Below are 27,935 nucleotides of genomic sequence, written 5' to 3' on the forward strand. Positions count from 1 at the left end.
TAAACAAGAGTTTCGGTTAGAATTGTCAATTGGGCCTTAAGAACTCATAGCAATTTTAACAGAAATAACTGTTAGCGCTTTTTGATAATTAACGGGTTACCTAACCAATTGGTGGTTTGGAGGGTAGGTTGTCTGGATTTCTTTGCAAACAATATTTTGTGTTTTTATGAGAAAAATGTCGGCTCCGTATAATAACTAAACATTTCGTTTATATTGTGCATTATATGTATTTGATTGCATTATAATAATTATTATTTTCTTCAAAATGATTTAATATTCAATTATATTTATTGAGAGAGTAAACGCTGAAGGTATAAGAAAAGTTAGTTTGGCAGCACTAATTTTCATTCCCTGAAACCATTTACCAACACCATCTGAATTCATGGCTGCTCAGAAGCCGGCTTACCAGATCAATACGCTAACTTTTTCTGTTCAATTGTTTATAATAATTATTGCTAAATTTAAACAAACTGAAATAAATTGTTAAAAAATCGCATATTTACGGGTGTGCTTAGCTATCAGACAAAAGTGTTATTTCTATGAAGTAACTATTTTTGTTTTTGTATAGTTTCATCATAAAACAGACTCTGGCAACTCGCTGTGGACAATGAATTTCGAAATAAGAATGGGAAATGGGCAAATTGTGGAAAGTGAATTTTTTCGTTTTCAGTGGAAGTTCTTGCTTCGGTTGGGGAAGACGTTTTTTTCCGATTTTCGGAGAGTAATGTGGGTGTTTTCCGCGGCGCGGATGTGAAAGTTTCTTGTGTAAACTACTATTTATTGGAAATAAAAAGAATGGTTTAAGACAAAAGGTGAATCATAAATATTCAAATGCATTATATGTGAATTGAATCTCTGTGATCAAAATATTGTGGAAAATAGTTTAGCTTAATTAGAATAGTGTTTTTCGTTATTGTTTGCATTGTCGTTGCTAACAATAAATATGCAAATTGATTTTTCCCCTATTTGGTGTTTTAGTAAACAATCAAAGCAATGAAGTGAATTAATGTTGCACGAAAAACGCACAAGTTTTAAACAAATAATATGTGATTAAATGTAAAAGCAAAACGTGTGAGAATGTTGTTTAATCTGCAGAATTGAGATTATGTGAATATATGTAAAATTAATTGTGTTAAGTTACCGAACGTACTTGAAATTTTATTGACCCCCAGCTAAGACTACAACTGTGTATTAAAAAATATTCAAGAAAAAAAGTCATCTGTAAAACATAAGTGGGCACACACATCCGCTAGGTTTATGATATTTTTAATCGTTTCTTGGTTCTATCTTTATTTCTTTGTGTTTTTAACGAGACTTTAGTTCGTTCATAGCTGGGTGTCTACATGTGGACAGTTTCTAATATTTTGGTTTTTCTAATAAGTTTTATGGTAACAAAAATACATAAAATGTTTTCTGACTAATTTCTATAAAACTAAAAAATAAAGTGATTTCTATTCTTGATTAGAAAACTATTTACCTAAGAAATCTACACTAAAGCTCTTAGTGTTTTTCCAAATGGATTAATGATATTGATATTAAACCGCAGTCTCGTCCCAGTGGCATAGTGTGCTCGTATCTTTGCCACTTTATTCTCGCCAAGACTCGCAATAATCCAATTGTGTGAGAGTGGAACAGCTCTATGCCATATCCTCGGAATAAACGGAAATACATATGCACGCACAAGATTTGTGTGTGTGTAAGCAAGCAGCGCTTTATCCATAGTTGATATCTCCACTGTCTAGAAATAAAGCTAATGTTTGCAAATGTTTACTACTGTAAACACAATAAAATCAACTTGTTTGTTTCTGATTCGAAGAGTTTTGATAAGAACCTAAAATAAACAAAAAAATATTTAACCTGTCAATCCAAATCAGAGCGATCAGCAACTGAGCAGTTATTGCATATCTACGGATTAAGCGATTTATGATGTATTTAAAATTTAATAAATCAAATATATTTGTGTCTTCTATTTTATGACCCATCATTTAATTGGATGGGTTTAGTATACCATTCCACGATTTCAGGCTTAAAAGGGTACGGTTGGATAGAGAATCTCCAGATTAAGAATATATAAAATTAAAACCGCCGAAAAAGAAAATCAAAATCAAAATGTAAATTTCCCAACAACACAAACACATACATACATACATTTCTATAAACTACTTTTAAGCACATACATATTTACTGACCTAAATCTAAATTGTGTCAGAGAGGTCGTCTTCTTGAAAGCTATAGATTATCTTATCTTAAGTATTTTACTGTGAATTTATAATTAATTTTGGTTAATCAAAATTGTATCCTATAATTTTTAAAAATAAAAATTTGGGCAAATGGTGATAAAAGTTTCTCCTATTAAGGTGTGCCTCATATTTTCCTAAATATACTTATGATAATAAACCATATAAAGATATAAATAGTTGTAAGTTAGTAGTGTTGTACGTATGTATTCGTTTTTGAGATATCAGAATGAAATTTAATACAAAGGTGCATTTTTACAATTGATCATTTCAAATCCACTAATGATTTAGTGTTTTCCGGTAAAATGCTTTAAATTAAAAAGTTACAAAAAAATATAAAACTGAGTGCCGGAAAACCTTTCCAATACAATTTAGAGATCATACTTACTTGGAGAAATTGTTTTTATTTAGAGGTGTCTGATAAGATTTTTAATAGTAACATGCGAAAAAATATATATTATATTTTCTTTCCCTACCCTTCCTCAGCATAGATCGATAGAATTAATTGAGGCATGCGCCTCCACTTAAGTTCTATTGTGCCCTTACTCAGTCACAACGAATCACATAGGCCCAGCTATAATACTATTCACAAACACAAAAGATTCCTTAAAATGTCTCCATTCTGATCGGTAATCCGATTCGCTAAGTTTTGCAGGCAAACACTTGATTCCGATCATTCTGTCTCTGGCAGCTATAAGCTATAACGGTCCGATATTGGCGGTTCTTACAAATGAGCATCTTCTTGGAAAAGAAAAGACGTTTGCAGAACTTGGGTATGGGTATCTCAAAAACTAGTTCGCATATATGTATGTATACAGATTAAATCAACTTAGCTCGTCACGCTGATCATTTATATATACTTTTAAGCAACTCTGACGTTTAGTTTAAGAATTAAGGCCTTTCCAGTAATTTTATTGGTAGGAATCATAATACATTTTTGAATACATTTTTATTACTGCGGTATTATATTTTTTTGAAGCAATTTAAGAACCCGCCACATATAATATGAGCAACTAGTTTACCTAAATAAATATGTACATATGTATGTACATATGTTTGAGCGTACTCCTTTCAGCATATAGATACATATGTATGTGTACAAACATATGTACACTCTACTGGTATTCATGTTGTTAGCTTAGTACCGCGGTGACGTCTATTTCTTTAAACGTTTTTAATAAACAAAAGGCAAATTGGCGGCTATGATTCATCTGTGGTACATGTGTTGCCTTAATTAACGATAATTCCCAAGTCGACTGGTTACTGTGTGTGCATGGTTTTTCTTTAAGACTGGATTTAATAGACACACACACGCCTAAAATTGTCTTCATATGAACGAAGTTATGTTGTTTTTTGAAAGTGTACGAATGCATACGGTTTTTTTGTTACATTCAGCAGCCGTTGCGTTTTAACCTTTACATACTTATGCACAAAGAAATATGTGTACACGTATGCATGCAGCTTTATATGAATTATAATAACATATTGCATTAATTTGGTCTTGTATCTTTTAAAACTCGCCAGTCTGCTATTTATTGTGCACACATAAGCCAACACATGTACTATTTATTTATAAAGATACATTATTCTTGATGAACATTCTGCTTTCATTGCTATTATTCTATTCTCCACTTTGGCATTGTATTTTGCTGTTTGCCATTTTCTTCAATTCTTGAACAAGTTCAGTTCACAATACAATCGCGATGCTTGGTTTGACTTCTGGTGAGTAACCTTGTCTTCTTGCGTCTGATTTCGCCATCTAGCGTTGTTACATGTTATCAACAAAAACAACTTTCAACACAGTTATCTTTTAGATCGTTCTTCATATCTATGCGTTGTTGTGCCCATTCCCGTGTCTTTGTTTGTGAAGACGAGCATGATACGAAAAGAATGTGTGAATGTCACATATGCCAATCTATTTTCTACTAACGGTATAGCTTTTACTTGAATTGATACTGCTATTAAATATACATATATACAAACTTATATAAAAAGATTGCTAAAGTAGGACTTGCTCTTCAGTACTCCAAATTCCCTTTTTAATAACCCGAAGAGGTTTCCAGCAGAAAACATCGAAGACGCTAAACCTCGATGCAGTGGAATGCAGACGAGGAAGCTTAAGACTTGTTAAAATACTGCACTCTGGACTACGACGGGATGCCTCTTAATGTCTCCTCTCGAACACCTACATAGTGAGGCCCGTATGCTCCCAGTTTAGGAGCATAATGAACTCCTTTCCACGCAGTTCCTGCTGTGATGCTTTCGCAGAAATCACCCCTGCAGTCAATTGCTTAAAGCGGAACCGGCTCTTAGGAACATGAAGAGGTCATTCCTCAATTACATCGACGACATTAGACAGCACGCCGACCAGACTTCGGGCGCAACAAACTTCCGACAAGCACTGACCGCCATTCAAAGTGGAGCCATCAACACCTTCACCGACTCACTTTCATTGAATGGCGTACTTGGAGTCAAAACACCACCCATTGCATATGAAGAGCTCGAGTTGCCGCGAGAAATGAGAGTGACCCTTGCGCAGCTTCGTTCTGGTTACTGTAGCAGGTTAAATTTATCTACTTATCCAGAAGTGAACCCGTGATCCCAAATATACATATGTTCAGCGTGCAATGAGCCCCCGCATGACACTGGCCACCTCTTTGCATGCCCTGCTAACCCTACTCATCTGACAACTTTCGAACCCGTCAAAACAGCACGTTTCTTCGGCTTTCCGTTGGTTGACGTCGACGACAACTTATCTTAACCTCACCAATCCAACGGGTATTAGGTACCCTTTACAACAACAACAACAACAACAACTGAAGAAGGCAGGATGATTCCATCGGCCTTATCTCTTCAAATACAATGCCGGTGAGAACGTAACCTTCAATGGCGACCGTTACAAACCACAGCACGCACCGTTGTTTTTTCTGGTTGAAATGGCAGCTCTTGAATTTAAAAAATTCGATGATTCCATCGGCCCATATTTCTTCAAATACAATGCCGGTGAGAACGTACCGTCAATGGCGACCGTTATTGCGCAAAAAAAAAAAAAAACCGACTATTTGATGCTTGAAATTGAAGCTCGTGATTTCGGCGACAATTGAGTTCAACAATACGGCGCCACTTCCCATACATCGCATTAATCAATGGGTTTATTGAGAGAATATTTCGGTGAACAGATAATTTTACGTTTTGGATCGTTTGATATCACACCTTTAGACTTTTTCCTGCGAGGATATGTAAAATCTTAAGTCTTTGCGGACAACCCCGCTTCGATTCAGGCCTTGAAGCAAAACATCACGCGAGTCATTCGACAGTTATCAGTCGAAGTGCTCGAACAGTCATAGAAAGTTGAACTCAACGGATGAACCATCGGAGACGTAGCCGCGGCCAACATTTGAAAGAGATAATCTTAAAAAAAATAAATGCCACAAAATGTTATTTCGAATAATAATAAACATTCGCCATTAAATTTGAGGTTTGGGGTTTTTCTTTAAAGAAGTAGGGAATCTTTAAATGCATCATCCTTTATTAGTAGATTTTACGCTGTTAAAACAAAATTTTTTATTACCGTAAGCACGCTTTCTTAGAGAAATATTCATGGTTAAATTTGACTAGCTGTTGCCCAAAAAATTAGTCACGAGTTTTATGCCAATCTGAGTGTAGCACAGGAAAATAAGTTATGAAATTTCACCTTGAAGATGCGAGTCTTTCTCAAATTCAGCTCTTCAGCGTGGGTGTGTTAGTTAACAAAAAGTGGATTCACATGTATTTTTCAATTTCTTGCATTACGTATATTTGGCTTATTTTAATTATATTGTTGTTATAGGAAAATGCCGTTATTGTACGCTACATTTTGACTGTGAACAGCCGAGATAAACAATTTGTTTGTTTAATTATTGAAAGAGCTTTATTCGGTTATCAAGAGTAGAGTCGCATCCACTTTATTTGTTTATCAATCGACAAGTATGGTTTGTGTATATGTATGAAAATATGTGTGCATAATAAATAAAATTCTAAAATATCGAATACAAATTCTTGGAATATAATTAATTAGTCAACGATAATTTTTAATTAAAGAACGGATGTATCTCTTTGGGCTTAAGCAGCGTAGTTTCCTTTCTTTGTTTTAATATTTATTTATTTATTTTTTTAATTTGTTATTGACGTTTGAGTTCACTAAATAAATTTGTTTTTCTGCTTTAATTGCCGATAACAACTCTTTTACTAATAAGTTCAAAACTGTAACTTGGAAATGTGCTGATGATAAAATTTTCCTTACAACAAAGGTTTTATTGCGATCGTTGACGGCATTGAAATCATTTCAAAAAAGTGTTTATCACTTCTTTCGGTTTTACGCAAACTCTTTCTGGTTAAAAAAAAAAATGAATAATAAAAACTGAAAAATGAATAATAAATGTTCGCACCACACCCTTCGTAGGGTTGCTCATGTGTGTTCGCAATCTCGTTGCAAATGTGAAACATTCAATTAGTTGCGTTTTCATTTCATCAATTTGCTGAGCAAAAGCCACTAATTTGAGCCTTCTTTCTCCCTTCGATTCGAGTGTGAATGTATGTATGTACCATATATGTACATACTTATGTATATGGTTGCAATCGTTTGCGTTTGAGACCCAACGAGAGAGCAGTTTCGAACACATGCTTCTATGTATTCATGTTTTTTTGTAACTTTTCAGGAAGCAAATGATAAATTAATAATAACACAACTCATATGCAGTGTCACAGTGTCATAAATGTGCGTATTGTCTGCTTCGAAGCTGACCATTTATATCTAAAAATGTCGGTAAGCTGAAATACATTAGGATGACCTGATTATTTGCTGGTCATTAGAATGACTTACCTTAAACAATTATCCATTTCGACTTAGACATAAATATCTTACTGAAATAAAAAGAGATAAAGATATTGAATATTATGTAAACTATGCAATGCGAAATCCAAAAAATATGTTTTAATATATGGTATATTTTTACCTCTCAAAACACCTACAATTTTATTTAAGTTAGTCAATGATTTTACTACTTTTGAATAGAATCTGTAAATGTTGCTTTTATTTGGGCGTTACTTACATTAAATTTTACTTTGCATGCCAATATAAAGTAAAGTCCGATGATCACATCTCATCATCCAATTCCCTCAAGTGGGTTGGCATATAAAGTGATGTGTTGTATGGGAGAATATCTAAAGCTTCAAGTCATGCTTGAGCTCACACCGCTTCCTCTAATGATCCGGTCAGGTAGCCATGCACACACTCCTATAAATGACAGCAGAAGGTGGTGGCAGAGATAATCTCATCATAGCGGATGAAAGAGCTAAGCGGTAGTATACCATTGGCCCTTCACCAAGAAGTTTAAGGTTACCCTTGGCAGCAATGCTGAATGGAATGATCCCACTCTGGAGCTATTGCTTAGGGATAGTACGACCAAGTGGCACACTGACGGCTCGAAAACGTCGGAGGGAATCGGTGCAGGGGTCGCAGGAAAACGCACCAAACTCTCCATACCTAAGGGAAGTTTTTCCGAGCAATTTTTAGGCAGAAGTCTTTGCTATAAGTCGGCGAATAGAGATAAACCTCCAACGCAACTATCGCAACGAATAACGTATGACCATTAGCGATAGTCAAGCGGCACTTAAAGCAGTCTCCTTCATTGAACTTTCCAGCAGGTTGAAATATGCAATCAAACTCCCTAGAGATAAACTCGGCTAACCTGAGTTTTACCCATTTTACACTGGCCACTGCACGCTGCAGAATATTGGACTTTATCAATATGCTGGGGCTAGGTGAGTCTTTGTGATTTAGGAGAGGGCATAATAGACCTAAGATCGCGAGCAATTCTTCGTTTATAAATAAGTAGTAAGCTATCAAGGTGGCTAATGAAAAAATTTACTGCTTTCCAAAGATGTTACTGAACAATTGGCTTCTAGTACTTATGCTGTCTTAACCTTTATCGTTATAGGGTTTTGCTTTCGAATCAGAACCAATAAATATGAGTCTTTTTTTGACTTTAACATAATTTAAAGTCTTTTCCAATCTGGCTATTTGATTTATACAACTATTTGTTAGATGTGGCAACAATTTTGTTTGTGTTTGAATCCGTGGAAATTTACTTAACATTTAGTTGCATTTTCAATTAAATCAACCTACCCTAAAGGAATTATATACAAATATGTACTACAGGGTTTGCCAATAAGGACGCATTTCTAAGTTTTGAGCGTAATTATAGTGGCCTCTGTCATAAATGTCACTGACAATCGGTTTATTTGATAGCTTTCTTTATTTAAGTGGCACATTTATTGTGACAGCCCCAGAAAGGTGATTTTTGTGAGTTAAGAAAGCCTCTGTTTCGAATGCTTTAAAATTTAAGTATATGTAGAAAAAATTTAATATCTCTCGGGTTCCACGCGAAGGCAATAAAAAAAGGTCCTCCACTGCGGCAGTGATTTCGGTCTTCTTCGTGGGTGAAACCTAAAAAAATTCTCTGCTAGCAGGTATTGTCCCTAACAAAGACCTATGGTCGAACAAAAATGAAATTGAAAAAATTAAGATTTAAAAAAACGAAGTTAAATTTTACCTAAAATTTTGATCGTTTTCGACCCGCCGAATTTTGATTTTTGATCAGATAATGAAAGGTCAAATTAGGATAATTATATATTTCAACGAAGTAGCTAACAGTGAGCTAGTCAAGGAGTGAATGACCCCATTAGCTGTAGCATTAAGTTTCTTCCAAATTAAACTTGTCTGGGTGTCTGGGCACAGACACGGAAAACCGCAAAGCCAATGTGCTCGCTAGAAAGGGTACTCTTACCCAAATACAACTAGGATGGGAACGAGGAGGTTCCCCTGTCTTCGTGTACTTGAGCGCTGGATCTATGGGCCTCTCGCAAGTTCAGTAAGTGTTGGTCAGCAACCAGCACTTTATTGGAGTATATTTAGTCAGCTCAATAAATCTGACTCTAGGTGCTTTGTAGATTTGCGATCGTCTTTTTGATCCACACTTATGAGTTCTGGGCATCACAACGGACAAGCGTCTCTAGCAGACCCAAATGGGGTCATAGAAGGTCTCGCGAATATCAGCCTATTTACCTAACCTGAGCTAACCTATCACTCCAGCAAATTTGAAAATTGTAGCTTTGAAGAAAACGCGTTTAAAGATAAATTTATGTAGCTTGTTGTGCTGAGCGGCTACACTTTAGAAGACTGTAACTCCAAAACTATTCGAGATACCGATTTAAGTATGAAAAACCATTTGATTTCTAATTTCGGATTAATATTAAGTTCGCATCAAAATTAAAGTCATGCAATGCCCTTTTTGAAATCCCCTTTATGCCTCTACTTATGTATGTACATATGTATGTGTGAAACCACAATTTCTGCAACCACAAAGATAAATGAAAGAGAGTGGCTACACTACTAATGATCTTTTTTTTTCGTTGATGATTATTTCAATTGTTGTATCTAAGTATGGTATATGTATGAATGTACGTTCGGCTGGTACTTCTATGTGTGCGCGTGGACTTGTGTGTGTATGCGTTGCTGTTTTTTAAGTGATTCATTCAGGTTCAACAATAGGGAGCAATTTTATTGGTGACAATTTTAAAGTAGTTATTCCTCAATGTGAATGACACCAACTATGCGCACACATACTTACAAATCTATATTCATGTGGGTGAATTTACATACATACATATGTATATCTACGATTACATTTACATATTTGAATTACGATGCGTTTGTTACTGAATTGAAGCTGTGACTTTTAACCACATACAAACACACTTGCATATATAGACAATGCATAACTTAATTAGCCGCCAAAGTAAAGCGGACGGTGTGCTTGCCCAAATATTTATATGCAGGAGAATAGGTGTAGGCGCCTTTTTTGTATAATTACACATTCAGTTGCATAATTACGCTTTTAAACACGTGTTTATGAATCGCTTTCCATCAAACTCACTTACAGCTACAAAATGTGTGCGCAAATATTTACAGAAGCTTGTATTTTTTACCTTTATTACGCATATTATGCGCCGGTCTCTCAGGGAATCACCCCGTTTGTTGTTGTTTACCGAGTAAACAAGACAATAAAATTGTTGCTTGTTTCCTCTGCTGCTGGCAAAGCTACATATATGTGCATGTGTGTATGTGTCTTTATTGCATCATATGATGAGTATGAGGGTATTTTTATTATCAGTAATTTTAAAGAGATGTTCTTAAAGAAGTTATAAAAACTTTTTCCATCAAAATGCGTCCTTCAATATACATATGTTTTCAGCGACCATTCTCTTGAGATGTGAGAACAGTACACAGTCACTAGAGGGCAGATCCAGAAAATATATTAAATGCGGAAGCACTTTGTAGGTCAATTTATATTAAGGGGTTACATGGGTTCCCTCGTAAAAAACAAGCCTTTTTCAAAAATTTTTTTCTCATATAAAAAATCAAATATTTTATTAGAATTTTTTATTCTCACAAACATACACTATTAACAAAAAAATTCTGAAATTTTTGGAAAAAATAAATAAATTATAAACTCGGCCATTGCGACGCGATCACCGGATCCCTCGGAAAAAGATGCGCCTGCGTCGGCAGGACAACTTCTTACAGGATCAGCTAAAGTGAAAAAATACGTGTTTTAGTTGAAACCTTAACTTAGAACTTAGACAAAGAAAAAAACTGAAAATTGTATTTTTGCACAAATTTTTACAAAAAAAAAGGAAAATTTCAGTGAAAATTTTGCGATATTTTTTTTTTTTAAATTGTTGTAATCGAAAAAAAATACTTCAACCAAAGCCTTAACAATTGTTTCTCAGACACGTGTGTAAAATTTCATGAAGATCAGTTGAGTAGTTCTAGAGAAATCTTGCCAACCGACTTTAAAAACACAGTTCCAGGAAAAACGAGTTTAAAGACGGAGCACTTAGCCTAGCTAAACTCGAGCGTACAAGTTCTCAATGCTATATCCCCCGAACTATTACTCGAATCAACTTCAAAATTTAGGACAATATTCTATTGGTGTTTTATAATTTAATAAGACAATAAAAACTCATATTTTTTGAAACCCGTAAACCCATATAACCCCTTAATGCTTGTCTGGAAAACCACTGTCGAATTGTTTCTTCACGCAGGGCAAATTCCTTATAACATTCATCAAATTACATTGTAAAATATTTGAAAAGTAAAAAAAAACTACAAGATCAAGGGTTTTTGAAAATTGTATAACATAGGAAACGATGGCATATTTTTTCCCACACTTTTAACATTTCTCTTCAGTAAGGTTTGTCATTTCATCATGTAAAGATATACGGATCCAACATCGAGTCGAAATTATTAAAATTTACTGCCGAAATTTGGAGTCAGTGGCCACAACTTTAAGAACGCTACGTCCAAATTCGAATATGCTATTTCGAGAACTGAGCGGCTGTGCTTTGAAAGGCCATAACCTAAAAAATATTTCGAATATTCATTTCAAATTTTTGTATGTTATTTTTAAAGGTATAAACTGTCGGAATATGTAAAAACAAATATTATGATTTCTTTTTAAAACAGCTAATTATTATCTCTGAATATCGAAAACTCCCTAACAATAAGTGAATATTGTCTTTGTTTTTGAAATATAATTGCAATGATCCGACTTTATAAAATAACACAGAAAACTGACTGTTGAATCACATTAAAAATCCAGAGAAAAAGAACGAATTTGCACCACTACGAGAAATTTATTCTTAGCGAAGTTATGCTTAATAAAAAAATACTAAATGATCAAATTTGACCCGGACTTACAATATTGCCTTGTCTGGGATGGCCTGTGCTTTCACTAAATTTCGATTTTTTCGATTTCAGCTCATTCTTGGAACGCCATTGGCTAAATTGTTGGACGGTTTCGAAGTCTTAGTCAAAGCATTAACGAAAATATATTGTGTCCATCAACTAGAGTTGTACAGATCCTCTGCTATTTCACTGATGCCAACACGACGACTTTTCACTTTTTCTTCAACGTTTTCTGTGTTATCGTCAGAGTTGGATGAACGATTCGCATGACGCAAGTTTTTCACGGATGACTTCACAATCTTCACTGAAAGCGAATAACTCCTTATCATTATTTGGTTTCGGCCGAATTCGAAACTTTCTTATTTGTTGGTTTTGCCCATTGCATTTGTTATCAGTTTCTTCAAAGAAATTTAAATGTAAAAATTCCTCTCAAATTTATTACGAATAAATTCCGCTTAAAAGTTACTAATGCAATGACACAACAACAAATCATATTGCGCCCAGTCGTTGTGTGGGGGTGTGTGTGTGTCGTGGTTTTTTATTTTGAATTGTGTCGCGTTGAAATTTAAAGAGACACTTGAGACTGGTGTGCATCACCACTAGAAATACATTGTAAGCTCATAAGTACCGGTACTATCTACACACCCACACATACATACAAACAATCGTGATTAGTTTATTATTTCATTGGTTGCTGTAAACGAATGAATTTAATTAATAACTGATTTTCCTCTTCATTTCTTTGCAGCACTTGCAATTTGTTGTTAATTGCTGAAGCGTAACGGCAAATACCGAGCGCATCCATTGTTCGTGTGTGCCAAATCTACAGCAACATAAGCTATCAATCAGTCAGTCATACGTATAGTCAGACAGTCATTGAATCACACATGCACTTGCGAATCAATTGCACGGAATACCTACAAAAACAACAATAACAACAACAACATACAAATGTAGCAAATCAAGAGCGTCGGAAAAGGTCGTATTGAAAATTTGCATTTGCTCATTGTAGTGAAAAATCATAAACAACAATAATAACCAACCGAAACAAAACACCAAAGGATTCATGTTTTAAATACAACAAGCAAATAAAGTGATTGTTTTACAATTTCTCCCGCTGAAATTGCAACAAACATACGAAGATCATAAAATGCACCAAAAAACAATAAAAACACTGAAAACTACAAATGCAAAAGCTGTGAAAATGCCAATGACAGCCAGCAATCGCACAGTGCAGCGCCATACCAGTGATCATACACGTTGCCATATCTCCGGCTGGAGTGCGCTTTTTGTGCTCTTGGCCTTGAGCACTTGGGCCAGCCAAACGCAAGCGTTCGATTTGGGCAACGAGTTGAATCTCAAGCCGACAAACTACGCGGAATGGAACAAAAATGTCACGTACGTCAGTTCAACCGCCTATAATGCGCGTGGCATGCAGCCACTTTACGAAATCACACATAAAATTATTTGGTTCTTCACCGGTGAACATCCACTGCCAGAAGGTGAGCGAATGCTGAGTTAAATTATTTATAATTAGAAACAAGTGCGGGAGGGCGAAGTTTGTGTAGAATATCGAGCATTAGATATTTTCCCAAATTGGAAAAGTGTGAAAGTGCTTGAAATATATATGTATATTATATACATATATGTATATATGTATATGTATATGTAAATAGGAAATATTTATAACGAATTTTTATAAAAATAAGAAATAATGTTAATTTCGGTTGGATGGAAGCTATAATACCATTCAGAAATACAAAAGTTTCCATACAAAAACAATTTTCGATATACATAACCTTACATCTAACTCGAATAGTTTTGTTTGTTATATTTTAAACTTGTTACGAGGTTATAAAAATTTGCAATTTTCATATAATTTGTTGTCTTTAAAAATATTAAATTACTAAACCAATTTCTACATTTCTTATAGGTTACCTCGTAGTCAAGGAAAACGATATAGAATTCGGTCCGAAAGTCGAACGCAATGAATGGATTGATTTAGTCAAACATTATTGGTTAATATGGCTAATTGTCTTGCTCGTTGGCCTGCTAATTGTTACAATGCCAGTTGTTGGGTAAACATATATACATACTTACATACATACATACTCTTAAAAATTCTAGTTAAACTATACATGAAAATACAAAAATAAGAACTTTCAAAGCGTTCTCACTAAGTAAAATGTCTTTTTGCGCCTTTCCCCTCAAATAGTTTATGCTTTTGCTGTTGTCGCTGCGCTGGTGCTTGTGGTGGACGCTCGGAGCCGTTTGACAAGAAACACGACACCTGTCGCCGTGTGTTCTTGGGATTCTTGCTTATAATATTGGCAACAGGTTTGCTGTAAGTAGCGTATATTTAATTGTAGCACTCATTTCTAAACATCACACAACCATTATTTACAAGTAAACATGGCAAGCAAACAAACATGCCTACATATTTATTACAAAGCATGTAAATATAATACTTGAGCGGAAGAAAATGTATTGTGTTGAGTGGCTTACATTTCCTGTAAACCTGCCCACCGTATTTATTTTCGCTAACTTTTTGCGTTTTGTATGCATTTCTTTCGCCCGTCTACAGTTTCGGTGTTATAGTCACATTCGCAACGAACAGTTATATGCAACAGGGTATTGAGAACAGCACAAATCGTGTACGTGATGCCAGCGTTGACACGCGCAAATTTCTGGAATCCACATCGGAACAGGTCGATCACGTGCTCATCACGAACTACAAACAATTGTCAATTCAGCTGGACAATATTATGCGCGGTAATTTTCTTATCTTGCTTATGAAAGAGTTCAACATTTTCTATAAAAAAATTAAAAATTTTATTTTATTTTAATTTTTTTTTATGCAGAAACATCGAGTTTCATCATAAAAGAGTTGGAGCAGAAATCGATGGCTGTTTCGCTCATCTATCTAACAGACTTTCTTGAAAAACTGCCAGAGCTTAGATTAAAATTACAGAAGATGAAGAGCATCACCAATGATTTGCGCGTCTACGCTTCACAGTTAAGCGATGGTATGTTGTGTTTGTACTGTTATTTGCCTTTTTGTATATATGCATTTTCTATATATGTAAATATGTATAATAAAAATTAATAAAATAATGGATTTCTACTTATTTGTCAGGCTTGCGTGGCGTAAAGCGTGATTTATTGGTTATGCTGACCAAATGCAACAACAAAGCATGTCAGGATGTGCTCAACAAGTACGAGATCGGGAAGCTTGATGCTAACGGTATACACTACGATCAGGTAAGCGAGAGAATATAAAAAACCTTAGTAAACTTTAGTAAAAGACAAAAAATTAAAAATTATTAAAACATTTAAAAATATAATATTAAAAAAAATAATAAAATAATAAAAAAAAATAATAAAATAATAATAAAAAAAATAATAAAATAATAATAATGAAGTAAATAAGTTACAAATACAAATATACATATGTATATGCATGGAAATGCAACGAATTTATATTTATTTACTGCTTACAGTGTTATTTTTTGGAGTTATATTTGACACTAGGAGTTTTCTGTATTATTTGCATTTTTTATATTTTTTTTTTCATAAAAATAACATCTAACAATGGAAAAAATATTAAATAAATATTAAATTTTATAAATTTTTTGAACAAAACTTATTTTAATAATAATTCAAAATACATTTTTTTATTACATTGTTAATTGATTTGGTTCAAATATTATAGAATTAAAATTTTTTCTACTGCGAATTCAATCAGACCAATTTTGTATAAAAACAAATTTTAATCGATTAATTTTAATTTTTTTATAAATATGAAAACATGTACATAGCAATTAAAGAATATAAAGTTTTGTAAGGTTAGGTAAATAAAAAGTATATATTTTTTAATGAAATATAAGCTCTATTATTTTTTTAAATTAAATTCACTTAAATATTGGTCTAAATAAAACAAAATCAGTCAGATAATTTTTAAATAAAAAATATGATTTTTTAAAATAGTTATAAATATTTATATTTTTTATTTCATCTTTATTTGGTAAAAAATATTAGTAATGTATCTAAAATATATCTTTGAATTTGAATAATACTTTTTTGTTCGAAATTTTAATACCAAAATATGTCTATTTTAATGCTATCAGATGGTAGACCGATACTTTCCGAAGGTAAACAATTTTAAAAGCAAACTAAATACATAAGTAATTATATAAATATGTACCAACTATTCTAAAAGCACAGTTATGTGTACATTTGAACATAAATTTAAATAATCATCAATGCCTTAAAATTTCCTCAGCTTCCGGATGTAACAGAAATCATCGACAATTTGGATAACTTGATAAGTAAGGACATAGCCTCGGCTGGCAAGCGTGGACGTGATATACTGAATCAAATGCGCGCACATCTCAATACAACAATTGCAAAATATACACCAAAAATCATTGATTCCATAAATAAAGCAGGTGTGTGTGTGTGATTTAACAACAACTCAAAACACTCTCAAGCATTACTCACGCCTTGTTTGCTAATTAACACCTTTTTCCTTCGTAGGTCATGCTTTCCAACACGCCTCAAACGAAATCAAATTGGAGCTTAACAAACTTTCTCAAGTTATTAAAGACAATACTAAAAAGTACACCGGCGTAGCCGATGACTATTTAGAAGAATATGGACCATATCGCTTTTACTTTGGCATCGCTGTATGCTCAATATTGTTACTGGTGAGTCACACGGACGATTTGTTAATTATTTGTGTTTATGATTAATATAAAAATAAATGTAATAACGCTTATGAAATTTTAATTCTTGCAGATTTTGCTTTGTGTGGTCGCTGCTTTGTTGTGCGGCATTTGTGGCAAACGGCCGGACGGTTATGGCGATGACTGCTGCAATAAGGGCTCAGGCTCACGTTTCTTGATGATGTAAGTGGCAGAGCACACCAAACTTAGTCTATATTTTCTGCTAACACACGATTCTTCTCTCTACACAGGGCTGTAGCGCTGATTTTCCTCTTTATGTCTTTGATTGCTTTGGTAACACTGGTGCACTTTTTGATCGGTCTAATCGCCTATCGCGGCGTATGTCTTCCACTAAAGTAAGTCAGGCTCTTAGCTTTTTATAAACATGAAAAAGGTTTGTGATTGTTCACGTTTTTTTTTTCATTTTATTCTAGGGACCCTCAAAATGACGAAATATTCGCACAATTCGACAATTCGATCGACTTAAATAATGTGCTTTATCCACCGCAAAACAAAGGCAAACCGACCTCGGGTGGTTTACCACCACTGCGCATTTCACACGTGATCACCGCCTGCCAACGCAATCAAACGATCTACGAAGTGTTGCACATACATAATCGCATTGACATTCACGAAATTAACGATTATCCTGCACAATATAAAATCAATCAGACACTAGACGATCTGGTAGATGGCATATCATTTGACGACAGCGATATCGAGATTTTAAGTGCGGAGGATAAACAACGCATACTCAATTTGGCCGATTCCGCATTGAAGAATTTCGACTCCGCTCAATATATAGACAATCTGAACGACACCATCACAAAACATTCGTTAACAGAAATTGCTCAAGAATTGCGTCAGACCGCGAAGAAAATCGACAAAAGTGAGGATATGAAAGATGTGCAGGTTAGTCTGCGCAATCAGGCATTGCATTTGGAGACCTACGAACAAAACTGGGTAATACCAATGAAGAATCAATCGGTGGAACTTATACGGCTTGCCAGTGACTTAGATCATAGTTTGCGCTATAAGGATCGTCCATTCCACGAATCCATACCGTTGCTGGTCAGTGAGATTGAGCGTGCACAGTTATTCTTCCGCGTGGACGGACGACAATTCGTTAAGAATACCGCAGTAAATTTGACGCACTATTTTGCCAGTGAAATAGAGAACTACTTGAGAATGGTTGTGGTGGCAGTGGAGAAGAAAATTGGCTTATGTGCGCCACTAGCGAATGTCTATGACTCTGGTGTGGTGGGATTATGTAGTGCTATTGTAGATCCATTGGTAAGCGCTGGCAGTTAGACATTTTTAAGTATAAAATTCCAATAACGCTTTGTATGCTCTTTTTTGTAGAATGGATTCTGGTCTGGTGCCGCTTTGTGTGTTGTACTCTTTTTGCCAACGCTGCTGGTGGCAGTCAAATTGGCTAGTTTATATCAGAAGTCTGACCCATATCCCGGTCCACTAGTGGAATCGTAAGTGCCAAAGCTTACACAAAATCCTAATTTGTATTTGTATATAATAATGCCGTTCGTTTTATATGCACTTCAAAACAATAAGCTAAGCTTTTCATACTAACTTTTTGTTATTTTATTTTAATATATTAACAAAAGAATAATTTTATTTTAGGTTTTATTAAACCCTTTTAACTCCCTTATTATAAAAAAATCTAGTGAAAAACTCACCAACTAACTTTTGTTAGATATTTATTATAATTAAATCATATTTTTCTTAGTGTAAAATTGATATTTATAACTACTATAATATTTCAATTAGAAGTAAACAAAAAAATTAAGAAACGAATATTTTTTTTACCATTAATTTTTTAGTTTTGTAGCATGTATTTAGCTATTCATACTTTAAATATAAAAAAAAATTAAAATATTTATGTATTTACTAAAATAAAAGAAACTACCAAGCTAAAACTCTTTATTAATATTATTTTTGACTTCTAATTCACCTTTTAACTGTCCTCTCTTGCATGCCCACTGCTTTTCATAATGTTTGTGTCTTACATTTGATAAAAATTTTGCAACTACCAATTTTCAGGGAGTATTTGTATGACGCATATAGTGAACGTGATCATATTCCATTGGCAAAGTAAGTGAATCATTAAATATATCAACTTTTTAATACATATTAACTACATTTGTCGCTTTAGTTTTTCTGTATAATTTTTTGTTTTTTGTATATATCGTGATTTTGTCCTTTGTTCGTCTAATTTTATTTGGCATATAGTTTTTTGTACCATATGAAATAAAATTTAATTTTTGTATTAAAAATTTGAGGTTATTTTTTGTTTTTTGAATGCTGTTATTTTATATAATAAAATTGTCAATGTTGTATTGAGTTAGGGGAAAGAACAGCAAGCAAGCAAGTGCGCAGAATTTCTTTTATTTTTTAACAAAATAAAAATGTAGGTTTTAGGTTATGTTAATACGCTTGTTAGAAAGAATACCTACAATACAAAGCAGCATGTGGAAAAATCAACCATATATTATGCTCCTCTTCAAGGACTTATATTGAAGCAATATGCCTTGAGCGTGAAAGAATATTTTTGGATTTTTTTTACAACAACAACTAGTCACGTATCTAATTCTAATCAATTTTATTTATGCCATATTGGAGTTAAATGAAATTTAGAACTTTCGTAGATCACTTCTTTGAAAAAGTGAATTCAAAATTCATTTTAAAATTAAATCTTCAATCATTTGGAACGAAATTAGCTTGCTGCTATTACTTTTTTAACTATTACCTACATTGAAACCATGAAAATCGTATCTCTATAATTGATTTCCATCGTATTTTTCATTAGAAGCTACTATTAATAAATATTTTATTAACTTGAATAACAAGATATTTTTTAGCTAAAATTTTTTATTTTGTTTCTTTTAGCTTGAAAGCTTTTTTCGTTTTTATTTATAATTTAAACACATATTTCTTGCGTTTGTTTGCGAAAAAAACTATACACTTTCATTTTAACTTTTTATAGTGGGCCAAAGAACAAGCGCCGAAAGAATAAAGACCGTCGACGCGGTCGTGAATACTACGAGGATCCAGTCGCTTCCACGGCGCACGGTGTGCCACCAACAGTCGGTGTGCGTGACACGCGTTACAGCGACATGGCACCCAAGTAAGTGCTAAACTTAAATGCATTTCTTTCCGCTTACTTCTTTATATACATAATTGCTGAATGCATAAATTTATGCAAATAATATTGTTGTGCGCTTATATCAGCTAATATTTACAAATATAGTTAAATAATAAACTACCAAATGGCTGCTGTCATACTAAACAGCTGACTTAGTGCTAATTTGCTATGCATAACTGTAATGTTTTTTTGCTCTGTATGCTCGTGTACGGCATTTACATATTTAATAATTTAGTATGTTAGTTGCTTATTATTTTGTAATGTTTGGTATTTAAATATTTTTATTTTTTTTATCTTAATTTCCTTAGAGCTAAGTGTATTGTTGGCTCTGTTGATACGAGGCCAAGATCTTTGATGGGCGATGGTTTCTATTAGGTTCTATAACACTGACGTTGGTGATGATTTTCGATGATGATGTTATAGTGGTGCGTTGGTTAATTTAAAATGTTTTTCTTTGAGTGTCTTATACGTTCCGTACCCGGCGTGCGAAACATTCAAATGAATATGCTTAGTTTCTAACAATTTTGCTTTTTTCTTTCTATTTCTGCTATTACTAATGCTTACGCGAGCTTATCACATACAAACATACGTACACTTATTGCTAATCATTAATTTTGGACTCAAAATGAACATTTCTTTTGAAATTATGGTATTTGTGGTTAGAAAACCACTTCATTTAATTCAGCAAGTCACTTTTATAAGTGTTTTTATAATATTTTTTTATTAATACTTGCATTATTTTTTCATTACCGCTATGTACATTTGCACAACCGTTAGGCCGAAACAAATTGAGTTGAAAAATTTATGAAAACTGACGTTTCGGAAAACATAAAATTTTGCAAATCCGTTTTGTTTTTAGCTAAACAAGGTTTTGAAAAATGAAAATTTACATTTAAAAATCGTAATTTTTGAATTAATTGGCTAATAATAGGTAAAAACTAATCGGTTGTAGTTATAGTCAATTTAGTGTTGTTCTTTAAGTCAAAATCTGCATTTTTATACGTATTACGGGGTACACCTGTGTCAGCCTCAAATAGGCGATTTTTAGGAATTAAAAAAAAATATCCGTATCAATCAATCCGTATGTATATATTTGAGCATATTTTAAAAATACACAAACTTTTTGAAGAAAAAAGTTGAAGAATACTTAACTTTAACTTTAACTCACACTAACGGCGTTAAAAAATCTTTCACCACTGCAACGAATCTGTTTTTTTCCGAAGATGAAGCCTAAAATATCTCGACTGTGTTTTTTAGACTTGTACGAAGAAATAAAACGCATATAATAGTAACGATTTACTTTTTTTTAAGATAAGGCTTTGTCATTATGTTTTCAAAATAATTTTGTGCAAGTGAAGATGTCAATCATCTTGGTTTTATCTGTGCAGACAAGCACAGCCGTTCGGCTTCAATGCACATCTGTTTGATCAAAATCAAGTCTTTGAATGGAAAACTTGTTTTTTATTTGTGAAGGGTATTTTACTTTCGGTACAACCGAATTTAACGTATTTTTTTTTAGTTCTTGTCCCTTAATAAGGAACTGATACCAGAACTTTAAGTTAACTTAAAAGCTGTTTCTTATATGTATATTATAAAATAAAATAAAAATTAAAAATTTAAAAAAAATTTAAAAAAAAAATTAAAAATCAATAAAAAAAAAAAAAAAAAAAAAAAATATAAAAAAAAGTTAAAAAAATAAAACAAAAACTAAAAAAAATTAAAACCAATTAAAAAAAAATAAAATAATTAACAAAGATTTAAAAATTAAGTTCAGAATACTTTAAATTTATTTTATAGCGTAAATATATACATAGTTCCTTTTTTAAATATAAGTGTATTTAAATTTAGCAATATAAGTGTATTTAAATTTAGCGAGTTTGGAATGTCGTAACATAGATTTTTGCTTAATATTTATAATTTTTCAAAATGAGACTTAGACTAAATGCTTTAAGTTTAACCCTTAAATTCTGCAGTTAGTCCAAAAAATATATTATTTGTCGAAGCCGGCTGTATTTTAAGCTAAAATAATAAATATTGTGTTTCAGTGTTATTTTCTTTTAAAGATTCATAAACAGTTGAATTTCCATAACCCGAACTTATATAACTCGAAGTACTCCATAACTGGAACTCTTGAAGTCTCTCTAAGTCGAAGTTGTTTTTGGATTATGCTGATTCGAGTTAGGGTAGCTCAACTGCACTTACCGAATTTATGTTTAATAAGCAAAATATTTTATTTTTGTTACGTCTTTTAATATAATATTATTTGTACTCAACGCTGAAATTATCTACAATTTTTTTACATTCCTGTCAACGCATTCGTTTCTAAATTTAAACATAGTCCAAAAACTAGACTAGTCTACGTTTTTTTAGTAGCCTGTAAGAAAGCTTATTGCACAAACATAATAAATACTCTTCCTCACGTGTCCACGATATCATCATCATCCGCTCACCACCACCATCATCATCATCATCAAAGTATCCGCGCTTTTGCGTCAAAAATAAGCAAATATTTGATTTCAAATATGCGCTTAAACTAACACTAGACATTAGTATCAACATTAGACAAAGCATTTTTCATTATGGCACAACAAATTGCCTAGCGTAAGCCTTAATGTATTCGTAAACTGTCACTTTAAGGCTTTTTGTATTAACATTTTACTACTTGACTGTCAGTTCTGCTTATAGCAACGTTTATATCCACTATACGTATGTATGTATGTGTCGCAAAACAAAAAACGACACGCACACGATGACTAATATTTAACATTTCAAATATTCTTCGCCACTGCCACTTACATCTAGCTGCAGACACGCTGCAACTCATAAGTTTGTGTTTCATTTTCTTGCTCCAAATAAAACTGTATAAATATCTATGTACATATGTGTGTGTTTTTTGGAATTTCGAATAAAATTGTTACTCAAATATGTTTTCTTTTGCGTCTACCTTTTGCAGGCATTGGGATGGCGGCCCGCCGAGATACCAGAATCCACCAATGGCACCACCTGCCTCCGAGTACGAACGCCCACCGCCATATTACTATCCGGGTGCCACGGAGCAAGACTAAGTAATACAGATTGAGATACATTTTTAAAATGTCGCCAACAAACAAGTAAAGAAAGCAAGCACCAACAACAACAACAACATAAAAATAAGCAACAAATGCAATAACAACAAAAGCAGTGAGCAGAGACAAATTGAACACTTGTGAAATGCCTGTGCCGTTGCAGCGGAGGCGAGAGACGACTCCCAGCAACAATAACAAATTAATTATGTGGCATGAGGTGCACATTGCGTGCGTCCAAAAGTTATTAATAGCGTATTTTCTAAAACGCATTTGTTTTTGATTTTGCTACTTTGAAAAACTTGTGGAATTCAAATTGATTGCGGCAGCCGCGGCACACTTGCCCACAACACAACAGTTTTTCTACTCTCAAAAAATATAAACAAACAATCAAAAACGAAGCATATTTTAGCGAATAATAAAAAAAAGAATATTAAAGAACTTACAAAAAGCAAGTGAAAACATTTTCTTGATTGCACATAAAAATACTGTTGGTTTCAAAAACCGAAAAGCGTGTGGAAAAGTTATAGCTACATAAATATATAAAGCAAAAAAGAAAACAAAGGATAAAAAAACGAAAATAAAAACACAGCCATTATGCATTTTCATTCCAGCGCCCCCGACACCCATACACACATATGTAGTAGATACTCGAAAATCGTTTCGATAATCTCAAGTATTTTAGTTAGTTTTATATTGAAGTGTTATTCAAAAATATATATGTGTATGTATTGTATATGTGAAATGAGACTGTATTTGTTAGATTTTGTAAACACTTTTAATGAGTTAATGAGTTCATGTCTCATTAGCTACATATATATATATATATTTACCTAGGTACTCAGACACACACACACACAACGTTATTTTTAAACATGCCACGATTCGTGTATTTCAATTTTAGTAATATAATGAAAATAAATAATTAATATTAATATTGAATTCATAAATTTTATTATAAGCATTTATATAAACTGTATGTGTACACCATTCAATTGATTGCAAGTGTGTTAGATTTTAAAAATATACTATATTTATGTATACATAAATGTACAAGCAAAGAAAAAAAAAACAAATAATAATTTGAATTGTGAAATGAACCATTTATAATGAAATGAACGAATTTTTTAATTATTACAACCAAATGTTTTTTATATTTACAAAATAAATGAAAATGCTGTAGACGACACATCGACGTTGCAAGCACATCATTTTTTACATTAAGTTTAAAAATGGGGTTTTCTTTATTTTCTTAGCAATATTAATGCGCAGCGTTGCTTTTTGCAATAATAAATGTCACAAAAGTTGTAGTTTGTTAAGTATGTAGCCGGCAAACGCATATTTGGGAGGAGTTTGCTGCAGCCCATAAGCAAGAAAGCAATATGTTGGCAAGCGTTGCAAATAATTGTAGAATTTCGAAGAAAAATGTTGCATTTAAAAGTGAGTTAAGGTGGTATAAGGCATGCTGAAGCATAATATTATAACAATAGCAGCTAAAACTTGAAAGAGTTGCAAAACTGCAGGAAATATAAAAGACGTTTCTAAGACTGCGTTCACACGAGCACTCTTTTGTCGCTCATTATTGGCAAAATCGCGTTTGAAATCGTCACAAGAGTCCGACAAACTTCAGTTGAACAATTTTCTGCATTTTCTCATATCATGGTGCACATAAAAATTGTTGGTAAACTGATTTTTATTCTTATTCACTCTTTTTTAAATAACTTTTATTGTGTTATGAATATTTTTTTTCAACTTACATATTTGCATATTATGTACAAAAAATAGATGTTAAAATTCAAATTTCCGAACATAATGTAAATATTAATTTGAAACCGAGCGCTTTTGCAACTATGAATGGAATTTAGTAGTTTAGTAGCGAGCTCTTACGCACCACAATTTAAAGTGCCACCCGAGCACTCGCCTTGTCACTCCTCGCTTACAAAAACCGGTTTGGGCGACAAATGAGGCCTCGTGTGAACACAGTCTGAGCTGTTTCGACTCAAATGTGTCTTTAGATAATACAGCGGCGAGCATATTATTATATACGCCTAAAGTATATTGCATTTTTAGTGTATGGAGAGAGAGGAAGAGAGAGAGAACGAGTTAAAGAGAGGGCAGGAATAAAATGTGCATGAAATTGAAGTTTTCAATTAGCAAATATTTAATAATAATTAATAAAATTAAAAAATAAAAAAAAATTAAAAACAAAGCAGTCGTAAATTTTAAGGATGATATTTATAAGCAAAAACAATAAACGGAAAGTAAAAAAAAATAAGATGAAAGTAAAAGAAAATTAGACGAAAATATTAGAAATACGTAGTGGAATGGGAAGCTAGCTTGTATGTTTATATCTGAGTGCAAATAAAAATTCGTTCAGCGCAATGTGCATAATTTTAACTTTGAAGATTTGAGGTTATTTTAGAACAGCTGCTTAATTTCCACTAAAAGTTTGCTGATGCAATTTTAAATTTTTCTCATATATTTTATGTATGTGTGTGTATTTGGTTATTTTAAATTTCCAAATTTTTTAAAAATGTGTAAAATTTATCGAATTGTGTTAATTTGTCTTTTGGGTCTTCATAATATTTTTTTTTTAGACAAGATATGTAAATTGTTTTTTAAGTCTTTATAAAAAAATTTTCAAAACTTTTAGGTTAAAATGAATAATAAATCTTCATAATTTTTTTTAAACAAGATCTGTAAATTCTTTTTTAAGTCTTCACAAAAATATTTTCAAAATTTTTAGTTTAAAAAAAGTAATAGTTAGCTGCAGTCAAAAGTCTAATTGCAAACAGCTGTTTCAAATCAGCTGATTTTTCTTTAAAAATCTCCAAAAAATTATGTGCTAGAAGTAAAGATACATCAGTGGAAACTTTAAGGTTGTTTTCGTGGGTTAAAACATAGTGTTTGGCTTTAAAAATGAGTGAGCATGCTAAATAGTTATGAAAATAATATACATATATTTTTTTCAATTTTAAATAAATAATTTTCACTTTTTGTGTTTTGCATGAACTTGCTCAAGTAGTAAATACAAAAATGCGGGTGCTTTTTCAAATGACTGCCGCGTTTATTTTTTCCGCCATTTAACATAATATAAAATCCTTGAAATCACAAATTATTGAAACACAATTCAAGGTTATAAAATATGCAGAGGAAAAGAATTAATGAAGATTATAAAAAAAATTTAAATAAAATCCTGCAAAAAACATTAAAGAATTAAACAAAAGTACCGTAACGAGTTATTTGAAAGCGGTAATATACAGTAAGCATTTAAGGAGCATGTTGGAAGGTTTTAAACTGCCATTTAAAATTAAACAAAAAATTATTATAATACTTGCATAATAACTAAAATAGATTTTGTCCAAGAAAAGTTGTAAAGAATATAAAAAAATATAATGAACACGAACCCATGCGAAAAATGCATTTTAAATAACGCAACTGTTGTATGTTATCAATATGATTATGTAATATTAAACACACTTGCGGCATATATTTACAAACTATACGCTATATATGTTAAGCTAAATAACTGAAAATGAATAAAAGCGTAATAAGTAAATAAATTTGAAGAAAAAAAAAAATAATAAAAACAATAACAAAAATGTTTACAGTGTCAATATTAACTTTGTTTTCTAGTTCAAAAGACACACAAAAATTGGTATGCTCACATGAAATATATACTTATGAATGTTCTATTGTCATAATTAAATGAAAAGACAAGCAAAATGTTTATTATACTTGCTATAAAATATATATACAACTTTATTGAGATTATTATAGGAAACATGACGAGTGTCCCGTTACTTGTTGTGCGCATTTAATTTTCACTTAAACTTAAGTAAATTTGTTTGTCTGCAACGTACCGATTTCAAGTGACTGGATTTGATTTAAACTTGTCTTTTTTATAATAAAAATATTGTAGAAGAAATATTTTATAGTGTGCTATAAAAAAATGAAAAAAAATTATATTACTATTATACACAATATAACTTTAAATATAAAAAGAAAAATAATACTATTTTCTCCCCTTCAGTTTGCTTTCTCTTCAATAACACATTTTACTTGTGACACCTGCTCGTATATTTGTAAGCGTGTGTCCACAGAGAAGTTGAAATTAAATGAATTACACATGCGACAGCAAATCTAGTATAAAAAGTTTTGTCATTACAAACTCATACTCACTTAAATACAAACTTAGCTACTTGAAATCACTCAAAAACCCTAATGCAAATCATTCGAAAACATAAACTATGCACTTTTAGATAAAAGACAAATGAAAAAAATGTAAACGTAAATGTGTGGTGAACGGCTGGTGACATAAAGACATAAACAGTATTGGCAAATGTCTCATAATTGTTGCAACAAATAGAATTTGCAATGCAAAAACAAAAAGAAAAACAAGAAATAGTAGTAACTTACATAAATGTGGTTAAGCACGCCAGGGGGAGGAGAAAAAGTTAAACTAATTCTGCGAAATGCAATGCCAGAAGCAAAATGCAAAATAGAAAATCAAACACACACACACATACACATACGCCCATACAATGTAATACATACCAATACAATATAATCAACAAAGTAAACGCGATTGTAAGCAGAAAATCGAAATATCGTTAAATCGATCGATTCGTTCAAGTACGTGGAACTGTAAAAGTGGAACGAGATCACAACCATTACAAATAAAGTTTCAAACTACCAAAAAAAAGTGGTGTCTTTTATTTTCGATTGATGGGTGAGTAACTAACGATTTTTAGCTTTGATTAGGTCAGGTGCTGCGACCGATCAGCGATACGTTGTGCCTACGACTGTTGAGCCTACTTAACCGGTACGGACCCAGATTTTTATTCGTCCAAGGGCTGTCAACTCGGCAGAATTCTGCCGATGCAACAAAAAAAAAATAATGGTGATCATATTGCACAACCAAAGTGCTTTGGCATGCTGCAAATATTCCTGGAAATGAAT

The 27,935-nt window shown here is 32.6% G+C and overlaps 1 protein-coding gene across 4 annotated transcripts; it reads left to right on the top strand.

The window, feature by feature from the left end:
• Positions 1-684: 684 nt before the first annotated feature.
• Positions 685-23,915, top strand: LOC120776604 (prominin-like protein). Of its 4 annotated transcripts, XR_005705448.1 has the most exons (18): positions 685-812; positions 12,776-13,529; positions 13,961-14,105; positions 14,243-14,371; positions 14,612-14,799; positions 14,889-15,053; positions 15,164-15,288; positions 16,155-16,178; positions 16,310-16,475; positions 16,564-16,733; positions 16,825-16,934; positions 17,003-17,107; positions 17,186-18,044; positions 18,114-18,235; positions 18,810-18,860; positions 19,753-19,893; positions 20,220-20,336; positions 22,865-22,946. XR_005705448.1 is itself a non-coding variant. In XM_040107390.1 (17 exons), exons 2-17 carry the CDS (start codon positions 13,178-13,180, stop codon positions 22,974-22,976), a joined length of 2,964 nt encoding a protein of 987 aa, XP_039963324.1. In that variant the 5' UTR covers positions 685-812; positions 12,776-13,177; the 3' UTR covers positions 22,977-23,915. The 4 variants fall into 4 exon arrangements, 3 of the variants coding, with proteins under 3 accessions (XP_039963324.1, XP_039963326.1, XP_039963325.1); XM_040107390.1 differs by lacking the exon at positions 20,220-20,336 and having other exon boundaries at positions 22,865-23,915; XM_040107392.1 differs by lacking the exons at positions 18,810-18,860; positions 20,220-20,336 and having other exon boundaries at positions 22,865-23,915.
• Positions 23,916-27,935: the final 4,020 nt, after the last annotated feature.

The sequence above is a fragment of the Bactrocera tryoni genome, chromosome 5, assembly GCF_016617805.1.
Source record: "Bactrocera tryoni isolate S06 chromosome 5, CSIRO_BtryS06_freeze2, whole genome shotgun sequence".
Classification (NCBI taxonomy): domain Eukaryota; kingdom Metazoa; phylum Arthropoda; class Insecta; order Diptera; family Tephritidae; genus Bactrocera; species Bactrocera tryoni.